General features: G+C 43.1%; 1 protein-coding gene across 1 annotated transcript in view; it reads right to left on the bottom strand.

The window, feature by feature from the left end:
- SLC9A9 (solute carrier family 9 member A9) overlaps nt 1-15432 on the bottom strand; it is a 1314986-nt gene that overhangs the window by 303307 nt on the left and 996247 nt on the right. The window contains exon 13 of the mRNA XM_082249543.1: nt 8581-8629. Within this exon, the coding sequence (XP_082105669.1) occupies nt 8581-8629 (49 nt within the window). The remainder of the gene's footprint in view (nt 1-8580; nt 8630-15432) is intronic.

Here is a 15432-nt window from a genome sequence, read left to right as displayed (position 1 = left end):
TGTGAACGCAAAGCTGAAAGGAATGCAGGACCAGTGTGGTTCTTGACTTCCAGGCACAACAGATGCAGCACAGCATGGCAACGTCTCACCTGGCATGTGGAATAGGTTCTGGGGATCTTGGGCAGTGCAGAGGAAGATACGGTAGCAGCGGAAAAGGAGGAGTCAGCCGAGGAGGAGAGGGAGGATGGAGTAGGAGGAGCAGAAGAAGAGGCAGGCCTGCATGCAATCCGTGGCGGTAAAACCAAATCTACACCGGTGCCACGGGTTACATGCTTGACGGCCGTCAGAAGGTTCACCCAGTGGGCAGTAAAAGTTATATACCTTCCCTAGACCATGTGTCTGTGGTCAGATGTATCTTGGCACCGACACTGGTGTGCCAGAGATACATTCACTTGCCGCTGAACATGACCATACAGCTCTGGAATGCCCTTCTGCGAGAAATAATTCCTGCCTGGGACCTTTCATTGTGGTGTTCCAATGGCCACAAATTTCCGAAAGGCCTCCGACTCTACCAGTTGATATGGCAGTAGTTGGCAGGCTATCAGTTTCGACATGCCAGCAGTCAAACATTGTGCAAGAGGGTTATCCGGCGTCATAATTTTTTACGCTTCAACATTTGGGCCACGGAAGCCTGCCTTTTTCCAGAACAACGTGAGGACGGCATGATGGAAGGTGGAGTGGAGGACAATTGTGAGGAGAGAGGAGAAGGAGAAGAGGCTGGATGGTGAGAGCCTGGAGTGTGACTTTGTGAGTTCTGACAGCTCCCACTGGGCTCGGTGATGGGAGTCCAGGTGCCTTCTTAAGGGGGTCGTCCCTAGGTGAGTGTTGGGCTTACCACGACTTATGCATTGACTGCAAAGGCTGCAGATGGCAACACTATTGTTAGCAGCGGACACATTAAAAAAGCCCACACTGTGGGGCCATGTGCCGGCGTCCTGGGAGTGCCAGATGTGACTGTACATGGTTGATGGGTCGCTCCTGATACATTTGCAGTCTGCTTTGTCCCTCCTGTGCAATAGAAGTTCCGCCTGCTTCTCCTCCCTATCTGTTGGTCCGTCTCCCCTCCTCTTCCTCTCTTGTGGGCACCCATATGATGTCCATAGACACGTCATCATAAACGTCACCTTCCCCACCACTAACATTCGAGATCTCGGAGTAGGAGCAACCTCCTTGGGCTGATCTGGGTACTGTCGTCAGACTGCTGAGTGGCGGCTGTTGCTACCTCCTCTTCCTGATCCGATGCCAAGAATGGCTGCGCATCGCAAATGTCTTGTGATGGATCGGAAAATAATCCCAGTGACTCAAGCGGAGGGTATATGGTGGTGGTGGTGTTGGTGGTGGTGTCTATGGGGGTGCACACAGCAGAGAGTGAAGAGGGGGCAGATAGAGAGGATGAGGAGGGTGCAGAAGAGGAAGGCTGAGTGAGCCACTTAACCAAGTCTGGTACGTCCTTTGACGTAATCAAACGCACCTTCTGAAACTTCACACTTTGGCTCCGGCCTACTGCTCCCGCCCTACCCCTACCACCCCTGTGTAAGGGCCTGCCTCTTCCTCTGCCTGTAATTTTTTAAATTACCCTGTGACAAAAGTCTCTAGAGAAGCGCAGTATATGTGGAACAAGGTATATAACACCCCGCTTCAATCTGTGGTATTGGGGGGCCACTGGTCTATCACACCAGTTGTACAAAAAATTGGCCTTCAAGTTTGGCACTGTGTGTAGCAGAGTTAACGCGGCAAAAGAGGCAATATTTTTGCAGGACACAAATACACTTATAAAAGTATACTCAGATAACACCCCACTTCAATATGTGATATTGGGGGGCCACTGGTCTATGCCTTTGGTGATCCCGTCACTGGTGATTTCAACCAATCGCAAACAGGCTGCTTGACTGTCCTTATGGAATCGCTCCCTTGCCAAACTGGGGCAGCGAGATGTCGCTCCAATTACTGGTGATTGAGAGTCAGCAGCGTTTGGGGGAAGAGATTCAGCTGCCTCAGATGGCAAGGAAGTGGTTCCATAGGGACAGACAGACAACCTCTGAATTTGAAGAGGCCAATCTGCTGACAGTGTGTAGCAGAGTTAATGCAGCAAAAGAGGCAATATTTTTGCAGGACACAAATACACTTATAAAAGTATACTCAGATAACACCCCTCTTCAATCTGTGGTATTGGGGGGGGGGGGGGCACTGGTCTGTCACATCAGTTATAATACTTTTTTAAAAGTGCTTTTGTCACTGTTTGTAGTATTGCTGCAGAAACGCTCACCAAACCAGTCACAATGCTGCACAGTGCACAATACAAATCTACTATAATATGCTTTCTATATTAGAAAGTATATTATAAGTGTATTACACCCCTATATAGTGCACTGCACACCAAACAATAGTACACCTATACCAAATACCAGTCCTTAAAAGGACTTTTGTGGACCTTAACTGAGCGATTTGTGTCACTGACAATCTGTCCCTGGTGCACAGAGCAAACCTCTCCCTACACTGACAAAAGAGACAGTACACCTATACCAAACACCAACCCCTAAAAGGACTTTTGTGGACCTTAACTGAGCGATTTGTGTCACTGACAATCTGTTCCTGATGCACACAGCAAACCTCTCCCTACACTGACAAAAGAGACAGTACACCTATAACAAATACCAGCCCCTAAAAGGACTTTTGTGGACCTTAACAGAGAGATTTGTGTCACTGATGATCTGTCCCTGGTGCACACAGCCAACCTCTCCCTACACTGACAAAAAGCAGAATGTGAAATGGCCGCCAGGTCAGGTCTATTTATAAGGTAGGGGGTATGTCCATGTGCTGAAATGTCTCAATTGGCTGTCCCGTTCCACCTGATGGCTGTGTCATGGGTCAAAGTTCTCCCCAATGTAAACTAATATGGCCGCCGCAAACAACGCCATATGTTCGCAAAATCGGCGGACTGCGAACGAGCATAGTTCACCGCGAACCGACCGCCGGGCGAAACTGCAAGCCCATCCCTACTCAGTATGGGACCCAGAGGCTAGCAGAGATCAGCTTTTTTTCAAGGTGTTTCAGAATGGGGTTAGTTCTTTCATCAGGAAAAAAATTACAGCAGTATCTGATTCTGTATCAGTTTTTCCTGATGATGGAATGTAACAACAGGGTTCAGGTGAGAAAGATCTTTAGGTTTTTATGTTATGCTATGGTTTGGGGTATAATCTGAAGGAGAGGCATGTAGGGCAGAGTTTTTCTTTAGATTACTTTTCAGGGCCAAATTCTCTCTACCAAACACTTTCCTGTAACCTATAACCAATATTATTGTTGGGCATATCTCACATCCAATGTAACAGTAAAGAAATATAAGAGCACAAAACATTTTTTTTCAAACAATAGGGAGTTAAATACGTTTTGGAATGTAGAAAAATAATGCGTTTTTAAAAATAAAGCTTTCCCTTTAAAAGAAAATAACTATTCATGGCGGCATTATTGTCAGGAGACTTGAGAGCAGCCTATACATAACCACTCTATTTACTGTGTATTCATTAAATTCAAAGTGCTCCATTCCTAAGGAGCCTCTACAATGGACAACATGAATGCAGAGTAGCTACTTCAATTTTTCATACACAGAGATAAGATTCAGATTTTTACAGCTAGAGAAACATCAAAGAGTTTTTTTTTTGCATTCATTAGAAAGAGCAGCAGTTGAATGGTTTTCTGCATGTAAATACAGCTCTGTGGAAAGGTGTTCTGGCTAATAAGCATGTTTAATGCACTAGGCTGATGAAAGACAGAATGGGGAGCCAGAAGTGTGATTCTTATAATGTGTTTGCAATTCAATTCATATGAAATCGCGAACCCAGAGGAAAAACATTCAACTCAAACCATGCTTTGTCTTCCTCACTGCTGGAGTTAACATCTGAGTAGGAGTTGGTTGAAACATGCCACTTGTTTCTGAGTCCACCTTGTAGTAAACAGGCACTGATGGATCATGCAGGGATGAAGAATCAACATTCCTATATGGTTTCCCAAATGCCCATACTAGGAAAAGTGGTCATAATTAAGGGCAAGGGTTACCCAGTCTGTGTGGGAAGAACTCTTACTTGTTAGCTGTTTAAACTACTAACTGAAAATAAATTCAATGTGCCTAAATAGTCAGACAAGAAGAACATCATTGTATGTATGTGGTTGTCCTGGGATACTAGATCTCTACAAGCACCGGCAGAAAATCTTACTTACATACCTTGTATCAACTTTAGTCATCACTCAGCAATGAGTGGCCTACAACGATGCAGAAAGCTGATGATGTCAGCGCTGCTCTCTGTACATTACACAGTGAGTGCAGAGAGTCATTGACACCCCTTGCCCCTGGTCCATTTTCAGTGTTAAATGGTTTTGGACATCATTTAACCTGAAGACTGTGGACATTGTCTGGTAAAAAGAAAATTATTTTTTTTACAACTGGGGAGGCAAAAAATAGCTGGACTTTAAAGCCACCACCTGATTAGATACTGTGGGGCAGCACACAACTCTGGATTTTATTTTAGTTTTGTCTAATTGAAATACATTAACAAATAAAGTAAAACTTAACCGCTTCCATACAGAGCAGTTAGACACCCTTCCTGCCCAGACCAATTTTCAGCTTTCAGCTTTCAGCACTCTCACACTTTGAATGACAATTGCTCAGTCATGCTACACTGTAACCAAACAAAATTTTTATCATTTTTTTCACACAAATAGAGCTTTCTTTTGGTGGTATTTGATCACAACTGGGGTTTTTTTTTTTCGTGATATATGCAAAAAAAGAGCAAAAATTTTGAAAAAAAAACACTTTTTTTTAGTTTCAATTATGAAATTTTGCAAAAAATAAATTTTTCTTCATACATTTGGGCCAAAATGTATACTGCTACATGTCTCTGGTAAAATTAACCCAAATTAGTGTATATTATTTAGTCTGTGTGAAAGTTATTGAGTCTAGAAGCTATGGTACCAATTACTGAAAATTGATCACACCAGATGTACTGACTGCCTATCTCCTTTCTTGAGGCCCTGAAATGTCAGGACAGTACAAATACCAACCAAATGACCCCTTTTTGTAAAGTAGACAGTCCAAGGTATTTAGTAAGAGGCATGGTGAGTTTTTTGAAGTTGTAATTTTTTCCCACAATTCTTGGGAAAATGAAGAAAAAAATTTTTTTTCTTTTTTTTCCCACAAAGTTGTCAATTTATAAGCTATTTCTAACACATAGCATGTACACAGCAAAAATTACACCCAAAAATACATTCTGCTACTCCTTCCGAGTATGGTGATACCACATGTGTGAGAATTTTACACAGCCTGGCCACAAAAAGAGACTCCACGTCCAAGAAGCACATTCAGGCGTTCTAGGAGCATAAATACACATAAAACTTTCTTACTACCTATCACACTTTTCAAGGCCCTAGAGCACCAATACAATGGAAAAGTCCACAAAATGACCCCATTTTGGAAAGCAAACACTCCAACGTATATTCTATGAGGCATTATGGGTCGTTTGAACATATCATTTTTTTCCACAGGTTTTTGGAAAATGTGGGAAAAAAATGAAAACTTTTTTTTTTTACACAAAGTTGTCAATTTATAGGATATTCCTAACACATAGCATGTACACAGCAAAAATGACACCCCAAAATACATTCTGCCACTCCTCCTGAGTATGGCAATACCACATGTGTGAGACTTTTTCACAGCCTAGCCATATAGAGGGGCCTAACATCCAAGGAGCATCATCATGCATCCTAGCCACTTGCCTAGGCCTATTTTTGACATTTGGTGTTTACAAGCTAAAATCAGTTGTTTTGCTAGAAAACTGCTTAGAACCCCCAAACATTATATATTTTTTTTTAGCAGAGACCCTAGAGAATAAAATGGAGATTATTGCAATATTTTTTATCACACCGTATTTGCGTAGCGGTCTTCCAAACGCAATTTTTTTGGAAAAAATTAACTTTTTTTAATTAAAAAATAAGAAACCAGTAAAGTTAGCCCAATTTTTTTCCATAATGTGAAAGATAATGTTACGCCGAGTAAATAGATACCCAACATGTCATGTTTCAAAATTGCGCACGCTCACGGAATGGTGACAAACTTTGGTACTTAAAAATCCCCATAGGCGACAATTTAAAAATTTCTACAGGTTGCCATCTTTGAGTTACAGAGGAGGTCTAGGGCTCAAATTATTCCCCTTGCTCTAACGATCGCGGCGATACCTCACATGTGTGGTTTGAACACCGTTTACATATGTGGGCGGGGTTTCTGTATGCATTCGCTTCTGCGCGCGAGCTAACGGGGGCAGGGCGCTTTAATTTTTTTTTTTTTTTTTTTACTATTTATTTTATTTATTATTTTTTATTTTACACCGTTTAAAAAAAAAAAAATTGATCATTTTTATTTCTATTAAAAGAAATGTAAATATTCCTCGTAATAGAAATAGGCACGACAGGACCTCTTTTTTGTGAGATCTGGGGTCAAAAAGTCCTCAGATCTCACAAGTACACTAAAAGATAGAAAAAAAAAAAAAAAAATAATTATAATATAAAATGAAAAAAAAAAAAAGGACCTTTAAACCGGTTGCTAGGCAACAACATTTTCCGTAGCTCCGGTCCTCCAAGAACATAGAGTCAAGTGAGGGCAAGCTTGCCCTCACTCGACATCCTGTCTGTGAGGATTCGGGACCGGATCGTTTTCCCCGCTGCCGGCGGGTCCGGTAAGCGGGGAAAAGGACCGGAACGCGTCGGGAGGGGGGGGCGCCTCTTCCGCCATCCCGGAAGGGTGATCCCACGGCGAATCCGCCGCTGGGACCACCCTTATTGGAAAGCCAACCGTCCACCGTTTAAAAAAAAAAATACCAGGGTTATGGCAGCTATCTGCTGCCATAACACCGGTATTTAGGTTTAAACGGAGGACGTATATAAACCTTTTTGGACTTGGACATGGTGGCTGTATGAAGGGTGACAGGTACTCGGGTACTTTGTTGGGCAGGTGACAGGTACTCTGGTACTGATGAGCAGGTGGCAGGTACTCGGGTACTCCGATAGGCAGGTGACAGGTACTCGGGTACTCTGATGGGCAGGTGACAGGCAGGTGATAGGTACTGATGAGTAGTACTCACTGACTGATAGGTGATAGGTGATACTGTACTGATGGGTACTGATGATCAGTACTGATACGTGATAGGTACTGATGAGTACTGATGAGTAGTGATGGGTACTGATGAGCAGGCGGCAAGTACTTGGGTACTTCAGGCGTCAGGTACTCTGATGAGCAGGTGGAAGGTACTCGGGTACTCTGATGGGTAGGTGACAGGTACTCAGGTACTCTGATGACGGGTACTCCGTTGACAGGTACTCAAAGTACCCGAGTACCTGTCATCAGAGTACCCGAGTACCTGTCATCAGAGTACCCGAGTACCCGTCATCAGAGTACCCGAGTACCTGTCATCAGAGTACCCGAGTACCTGTCATCAGAGTACCCGAGTACCCGTCATCAGAGTACCCGAGTACCCGTCATCAGAGTACTCGAGTACCTGTCATCAGAGTACCCGAGTACCCGTCATCAGAGTACCTGAGTACCCGTCATCAGAGTACCCGAGTACCCGTCATCAGAGTACCCGAGTACCCGTCATCAGAGTACCCGTCATCAGAGTATCCGAGTACCTGTCATCAGAGTACCCGAGTACCTGTCATCAGAGTACCCGAGTACCTGTCATCAGAGTACCCGAGTACCTGTCAGCAGAGTACCCGAGTACCCGTCAGAGTACCCGAGTACCTGTCATCAGAGTATTTGTCATCAGAGTACCTGTCATCAGAGTACCCGAATACCTGTCACCAGCCCATCAGAGTACCCAAGTACCTGTCATCTGAGTACCTGGTGGGCTGGTGACAGGTACTCGGGTACTTTGATGGGCTAGTGACAGGTGCTCTTTATTGGGGGGGGGCAATCAGTGTGTTTAGGGTGCACTGTAGTTGGTAACTAGCTGTTACCACACTCTCTTCCTCACACAGGATCAGTGTGTGGGGAGGAGAACACGGTGACAGCTAGTTACCGTGTTCTCTGTTGACATTTGTGACCGGCTGTGATTGGACACAGCCGGTCACGTGGTAAAGAGCCAATTTCATTGGCTCTTTACCTAGATCAGGGATCGACTCTGTCCGAGGGACGAGCCTCGTCCCCGATCGCTGCTCTGCGCGCCCCCGGGGGCGCGCATTGCAGAGAGAACGAGCGGCTCGTGCTGGAGCCGCTCATGTGATCGGCTGTGATTGACAGAGCCGATCACGTGGTAAACAGCCAATTTCTATTGGCTGTTTACCTTGATCAGGGATGGGCTATGTCCGAGGGACGAGCCTCATCCCTGATCGCGCCGCTGCGCGCCACCGGGGGCGCGCCGCCGGGGGCGCGCAGTAGCAGCTAGAACGGGCCGACGTCATATGACGGCGGCCCGGATCTAGACAACCACTTTGCCGACGTCATTTTACATGACTCGGTATGGAAGTGGTTAAAGTAATCATGCATTGTTTATGTGAATATGGAATGGTTTCTGTTAAGGTGTTTCACCCAACACTAACCTGATCTGCAGATGGTTCCTTCACATCCAGGTCTGGGTCAACACCAACCCTGTTTGAGAAGAATAAAGAAATTTAGGATTGTCATATAACTGGACATTTATAAATCACATCACTTTTTTCAGTATATAATATCAGCAAATCATTTTAAGTAATTTAAAGTTAATAACCAATCATTTATATTCTTTTTTATTTATTGCATGTATTTATATAGTGCAGACAATTTACACAACACTTTACATATACAGTATATATTGTACATTCACATCAGCTCATGCCCTCAAGGAGCTTACAATCTAAGATCAATAACTTGCATTCATAAATAAACATACTAGGGCAAATTTATACAGATGCCAATTAGCCTACCAGCATGTCTAATTAAGACATCCATGTTGTATATTGTATTATTATGTTTGCACAAGTACATTAGTCACCTTTTTTAAACACAACAAAACAACTAGAGATCGACCGATTATCGGCAACACCGATATATCGAGGGCCGATATGCACTTTTCCCGATATATCGGAATCGGCCTTTGGCGCTGCAGTCAGTGCAAAACTGCTAGAAAAAAAAGCTAGACAGTGGATTAGAGTCAGTGGACTACTGCTGCAGTAGTGCGCCACTCACTGCTGAAATAATTTTAAATCACTACTGCAGTAGTGATTTAAAATTATTGCAGTGAGTGAGTGCCCTACTGCAGCGGTAGTCCACTGACTCCACTCCAGTCCAATCCACTGTGTAGCTCGTGTGTTGCCTAGCTTTTTTTCTAGCAGTTTTGCAGTGACTGCAGTAGTTGCAGTGAGTGCCATACTGCAGAGGTAGTCCACTGACTCCAGTCCAATCCACTGTGTAGCTGTTGCCTAGCTTTTTTTCTTGCAGTTTTGCAGTGACTGCAGTAGTTGCAGTGAGTGCCATACTGCAGAGGTAGTCCACTGACTCCAGTCCAATCCACTGTGTAGCTGTTGCCTAGCTTTTTTTCTCACAGTTTTGCAGTGACTGCAGTAGTTGCAGTGAGTGCCATACTGCAGACTGCAGAGGTAGTTCACTGACTCCAGTCCAATCCACTGTGTAGCTGTTGCCTAGCTTTTTTTCTCACAGTTTTGCAGTGACTGCAGTAGTTGCAGTGAGTGCCATACTGCAGACTGCAGAGGTAGTTCACTGACTCCAGTCCAATCCACTGTGTAGCTGTAATGTTGCCTATCTTTTTTTCTAGAAGTTTTGCACTGACTGCAGTAGTTGCAGTGAATGCCATACTGCAAGGTAGTCCACTGACTCCAGTCCAATCCACTGTGTAGCTGTTGTGCTGCCTAGCTTTTTTTCTCACAGTTTTGCAGTGACTGCAGTAGTTGCAGTGAGAGAGTGCCCTACTGCAGAGGTAGTCCTCTGACTCCAATCCAATCCACTGTCTAGCTGTTGTCTAGCTTTTTTTCTAGCAGTTTTGCACTGACTGCACTGCAGTAGTGAATTAAAATTATTGCGGTGAGTGATTGCACTCCTGCAGGAGTTTATTATGCATTAATCCACAATCAGAATGATAAGAAAACTTAAATTGCAGGGACATTTAGTTTCACATCAGTTAAGGTGTGAAGAACGAGCCCTTAATGTTAAAATTATTAATAAATAAAGTTTTACATGTTCAGTAACAGATTTGTGTCGAAATTTGTGTTAATTTTGCAAAATTTTAAATGTGCAAAAATATCAGCCAATATCGGCCGATACTGATATCTGATGGCAAAAATATCGGTATTGTATCGGCAACGAAAAAACAATATCGGTCGATCAATAAAAACAACCCGGTACAAAAATCCCAAATAATGCATAAACAAACCTGCATGATTTAGGTAAATAACAGTAATGTATATTCAGTGAACATATATATTACCAAAAATATTGGAGAGCCTGCCTTTACACGTACATGAACTTTCATTTTATCCCGGTCTTAGTCTGTGAGATTCAATATTGAGTTGGCCCACCCTTCGCAGCCTTTAACAGCTTCAACTCTTCTGGGAAGGCTGTCTACAAGGTTTAGGAGTGTGTCTATGGAAATGTTTGACCATTTTTCCAGAAGCACATTTGTGAGGTCAGGCACTGATGTGGACATGAAGGCCTGGCTCACATTTTCCACTCTAATTCATCCCAAAGATGTTCTATCAGGTTGAGGTCAGAACTCTGTGCAAACCAAGCAAGTTGCTCCACCCAAAACTTGCTCATCCATGTCTTTATGGACCTTTCTTTGTTCACAGGTCCGAATCATTTGGTGGAGGGGGGATTATGGTGTGGGTTGTTTTTCAGGGGTTGGGCTTGGCCCCTTAGTTACAGTAAAGGGAACTCTTAAGGCATCAGCATACCAAGACATTTAGGACAATTTGATGCTCCCAACTTTGTGGGAACAGTTTGGGGATGGCCCCTTCCTGTTCCAACATGACTGCGCACCAGTGCACAATGCAAGGTCCATAAAGATATAGATAAGCGAGTTTGGGGTGGAGGAAGTTGACTGGGCTGCACAAAGTCCTGACATAACTGAAAAAAAAAGGATTGGGACTTTAAATGAGGCAATGGTTAGCAGCTGATGAAATGGTGTATACAAATAACATTTTAATGATGATCTGATGAAGATAAGAATAAAAATGGCGTCTTACAGAAGAAAAAATACATGTCGTAAAAATGAGCCAATACTGTATATATAAAATACATTAACAACATATAAATAACAGTACATAATTCCAAGGAATGGCACCATATCATACATAGAATCAGAGTATAGCATGTAGTAGTAGTAAGGCTGCATCAGTGAACACTTGACGCATTTCATGCGTTAAACGCACTTCCTCAGGAGTGAATGCTGGACATAGGTCTGCAAAAAAAGTGTATGTATGAGTATCTATGGAATCTTAAAATTATCCCAAAAATAGGGGAAAAAAGGAAAAATTATATGATGACTTACGAATAGGCTCAGAGTTGGAATAGTGTTGAGGATGACAGGTAGCTGTGTTAAATGTGAGCCTAGGGGAGTGATTCTACTGTGGGGGGGGCATGGCTTCTGAAATGACCATAGAGACATGTGATCCTATATAGAAGGATCACATGGGCTCTATGATTATCCCAAGGAGAAGAACGGTCAGCTGTGTTTACAACAGCCGACCATCTTTCTCTCTCAGTGGGGAACGATCACGGGTGTCAGGTGGCAATCGGAGCCGCCTGCCCACTGTATCAGCTTCCCCATTGACGAGCGGGGGCGGGAACGCGCCGCTGGCGGCATGCGCCCGCCCCCTAGACTCCTGAGAGCGAGTTCCGTACATGTACGCTGATTTGCCTGGGAGTGGCTGCCTGCCGCAGTACATCTGCAGCGGGTGGTCATAAACCGGTTAAAAATCATACTGTATATAGAAACTGTTTTTAAACATTATCATACAGTATTCAACTTTTCACTTGTATACATTTCTAAAAAAGATAAGCATTAAGAAGTTCTACAGGCTCTCTATCTCCAATAGTTCATTACTGATTACATGTTTAGTGTTCAATATAATGGTTCCCTGGGGGGATTCGTTCATATTTGTCTTGCTGCAGCACCTGATTTCACCAGCAGATGGAACTGCAATATCCTAATTCTGCAATAGGTGCTGCTGTTTGTAAATAACATACATGCTAAAAAAAATGGAAACCATTATTAGCATCTTAATGCAGTAGAAAACACATTAGTATTTTTAGGCTTTAAAGTGTTACTAAACCCAGGACCCTCCATTCACTATATTGTATTTGGTCTCCCACAGTACATAGAACATAGAAATGCAATTATTTAGTAAATATAAATACCTTTTCTTATTAGCAGCTATATCAGCCTTGTGACTTCTATCAGTGTCCAACCAAGCACTGTTTAAAACTTGTAGGAGGAGTTTTCTGACTGACCTATGAAACTGCAAAAACCCTGACCCTCTGTCTGGACAAGTGCTGATTGGCCATGTGCTGAACAAATGCATAAAAAAACCTATCTAGCAATACACAATAAATTGAGCATATGCAGCACGACTCCATAAACTCTGTGTTATCAGGAAAGTATTAGGAGTCAGTAGAAGGAGGAGAGGATCAGAAAAGACAGGATCAAACAGCCTTCTTACACAATGTGGAGGATTAATCCCTTAAGTTCCACAGTGATTATAACAAGCATGCTTTACTGCATATACAGACTGATTTTACTGTTATTATTTTAATAACACTTTAAGTTAAAAAAAAAACATATACAAATTGTTGTAAACATTTGAAAGAGGCAAAACGTGCATTAATCCCCTGTGCTCAGGGCTTTTAAAATAGCTGAGACATAATTATCCTTTAGTAATGGGTAATTTTAATGACACAGATATTCTGAAATCATTACTCTTGAAAAACGTCAAGACGTTCTCCAGGGAGATAATGATTTTTATACTGACAAAAGAACACCAAGACATTATAGCAACCACAAAGACCCTTAAAATGTACTAATGACCTTCAGCATATACATCAAACACACATATCTGATCACAGCATTGGGAAGCTATAGATAACCATTTGTTAAATAATTATCTGCAGACTCAATAAAAAATATATCTATAGCCATTTTTTAATTTGTATAGAGTAAGATATTAATAAAACCACTGGAAGCTTTTGGTCAGCATCTGTATCCCAGTATGAAGATTTTTAACTTCATGCCCAGTTGCCATAACAGGAAGAGAGAGAAAATTTTTTTATTTTCTCTCACTTTCAGATTTGGGTGAACGTGGTCACCAGGACAGACAAAGAGTTCTAACCTCTCGCTAGTCTACCAAAATTGAATAAAAGGTTTGGCTATAGATATACTTTCCAAAACATCCTATCTGTATACAGTGGGGTTGATTTACTAAAGGCAAATAACCTGCGCACTTTGCAAGTGCAGTCGCCCCCCAAGGGCATTTGCTTCAAAGCTTAGTAAAGAAGGGAAAGCTCTGCTGGCTTCCATCATCCAATAATGTGTAAGCAAGAATTCCGTTTTTTTTTTCTTTGCCAAGTGATCAGGTATTTTTAGCAAAGTGAAGCTTCACACCATTTGCTAAGCTCCAAACTATGATAAATAGATCTGTGCAGAGGGAAAAGCTGCCACATCCCTGATATTACAATTAAAGTAATAGTAAAGTCTTGTTTTTTTTTTTTGTTTTAAAATAACAAAAATACAATGCGATTAGAGGAGAAGCGTTTTAACCTCAGGCAACGCAGGGGGTTCTTCACTGTTAGGGCTCTTTCACACGGGCGCTCCATATGTCCGTATATCACCCCATCCGTTTGCGGGTGATATACGGACATAATGCATGTCAATGGGATTGCGGATGTCAGCGGATGACCATCTGCTGACATCCGATTTGCGTCCTTTCAGTTCTGTTCAGTTTTTTGGAATGGAACAGAACCTTATTTTTCTTCCGTTAAAAAAAACGGAATGGATGCAAAATCGGATGTCAGCTGTGTCATCTACTGACATCCGCAATCACATAGACATACATTATGTCCGTAAATCATCCGCAAACGGATGGGATGATATGCGGAAATACAGAGCGGATGACACAAGTGTCATACGTGTCCGTGAAAAAAAAAAAAAGTGCCGCAGCGGAAGAAGAAATCGGAGCGGCCGTGTGAAAGAGCCCTTAGGGCTACAAGATTGTGGAATTCTCTACCACAAGAGGTGGTTTCTGCGGGAAGTATGGCTACTTTTAAAAGACTTTTGGACGTACGTCTCAAGGATCAGAACATTCAGGGGTATGAGAGATGATTACGGCCATACACACCTACACAGGTTGAACTGGATGGACTATTGTCTTTATTAAACCTCAACTACTATGTAACTATGTAACTATGTAACATGTTATACTTACCTGCTCGGTAAGGTGGTTTTGCACAGAGCAGCCCGGATCCTCCTCTTCTTGGGCCCCCCGCCGAAACTCCTGGCCCCTCCCTCCTGCTGAGTGCCCCAAGAGCAAGCAGCTTGCTATGGGGTACCCGAGCCAAGTGGCTGCTCTGTGTGTCCATTCAAATGCAGAACTGTGAGTCAGGCCCAACCCCTTTCTCTCCTCATTGGCTCGCTGACTTTAATTAACAGGAGTGGGAGCCAATGACACCTGCTGCTGTCTTAGCCAACAAGAAGGGAGAGTCTCAGACAGCCGAGACTCTCATGCAACATCACTGGATCGAGATGGGGCTCAGGTAAGTATTAGGTAGGCTGCTGTGCACAGGTTTTTTTTATCTTAATGTACAGAATGCATTAAAAAAAACCTTCTGCCTTTAGAACCATACAAAACATTACTCCCATAGGGCTTTGGTGCAGCCATACCAAAAAAATTCATTTGTATAAAATAAACATATTTTATTTGTACATAAAAATGTAACCACTTACCGACTGCCCGCTGTCGATTTACGTCGGGCCTTTAACGCTAATAACCCCAGTATTTTTTAATACATTCGCCGTGGGATCACCCTTACGGTGTGGTGGAAGAGGCGGCCCCGCCCTCCTGCCACGTCCCGGTCCTTTTCCCCCGCTTACCGGACCCGCGGGCAGTGGGGAAAACGATTCGGTCCCTGATCCTCTTAGACAGGAAGTCGAGTGAGGGCAAGATGGCCCTCACATGACTCGATGGCCCTCACACGACCCCACTGTCCTGGAGGACCGGAGCGACGTCAAACGTTGTTGCCTAGCAACCGGTTTAAAGAGCCAATTTTTTTTAACCATTTATTTTTCTTTTTTAGTATACTTGTGAGGTCTGAGGTCTTTTTGACCCCAGATCTCACGATAAAGAGGTCCTCTATTACAAGGAATGTTTACATTCCTTGTAATAGGAATAAAAATGATCACATTTTTT

This window comes from Pelophylax lessonae (genome assembly GCF_965119305.1).
Source record: "Pelophylax lessonae genome assembly, chromosome: 3".
Lineage (NCBI taxonomy): Eukaryota > Metazoa > Chordata > Amphibia > Anura > Ranidae > Pelophylax > Pelophylax lessonae.
This window is presented reverse-complemented; position numbering and strand designations above follow the sequence as displayed.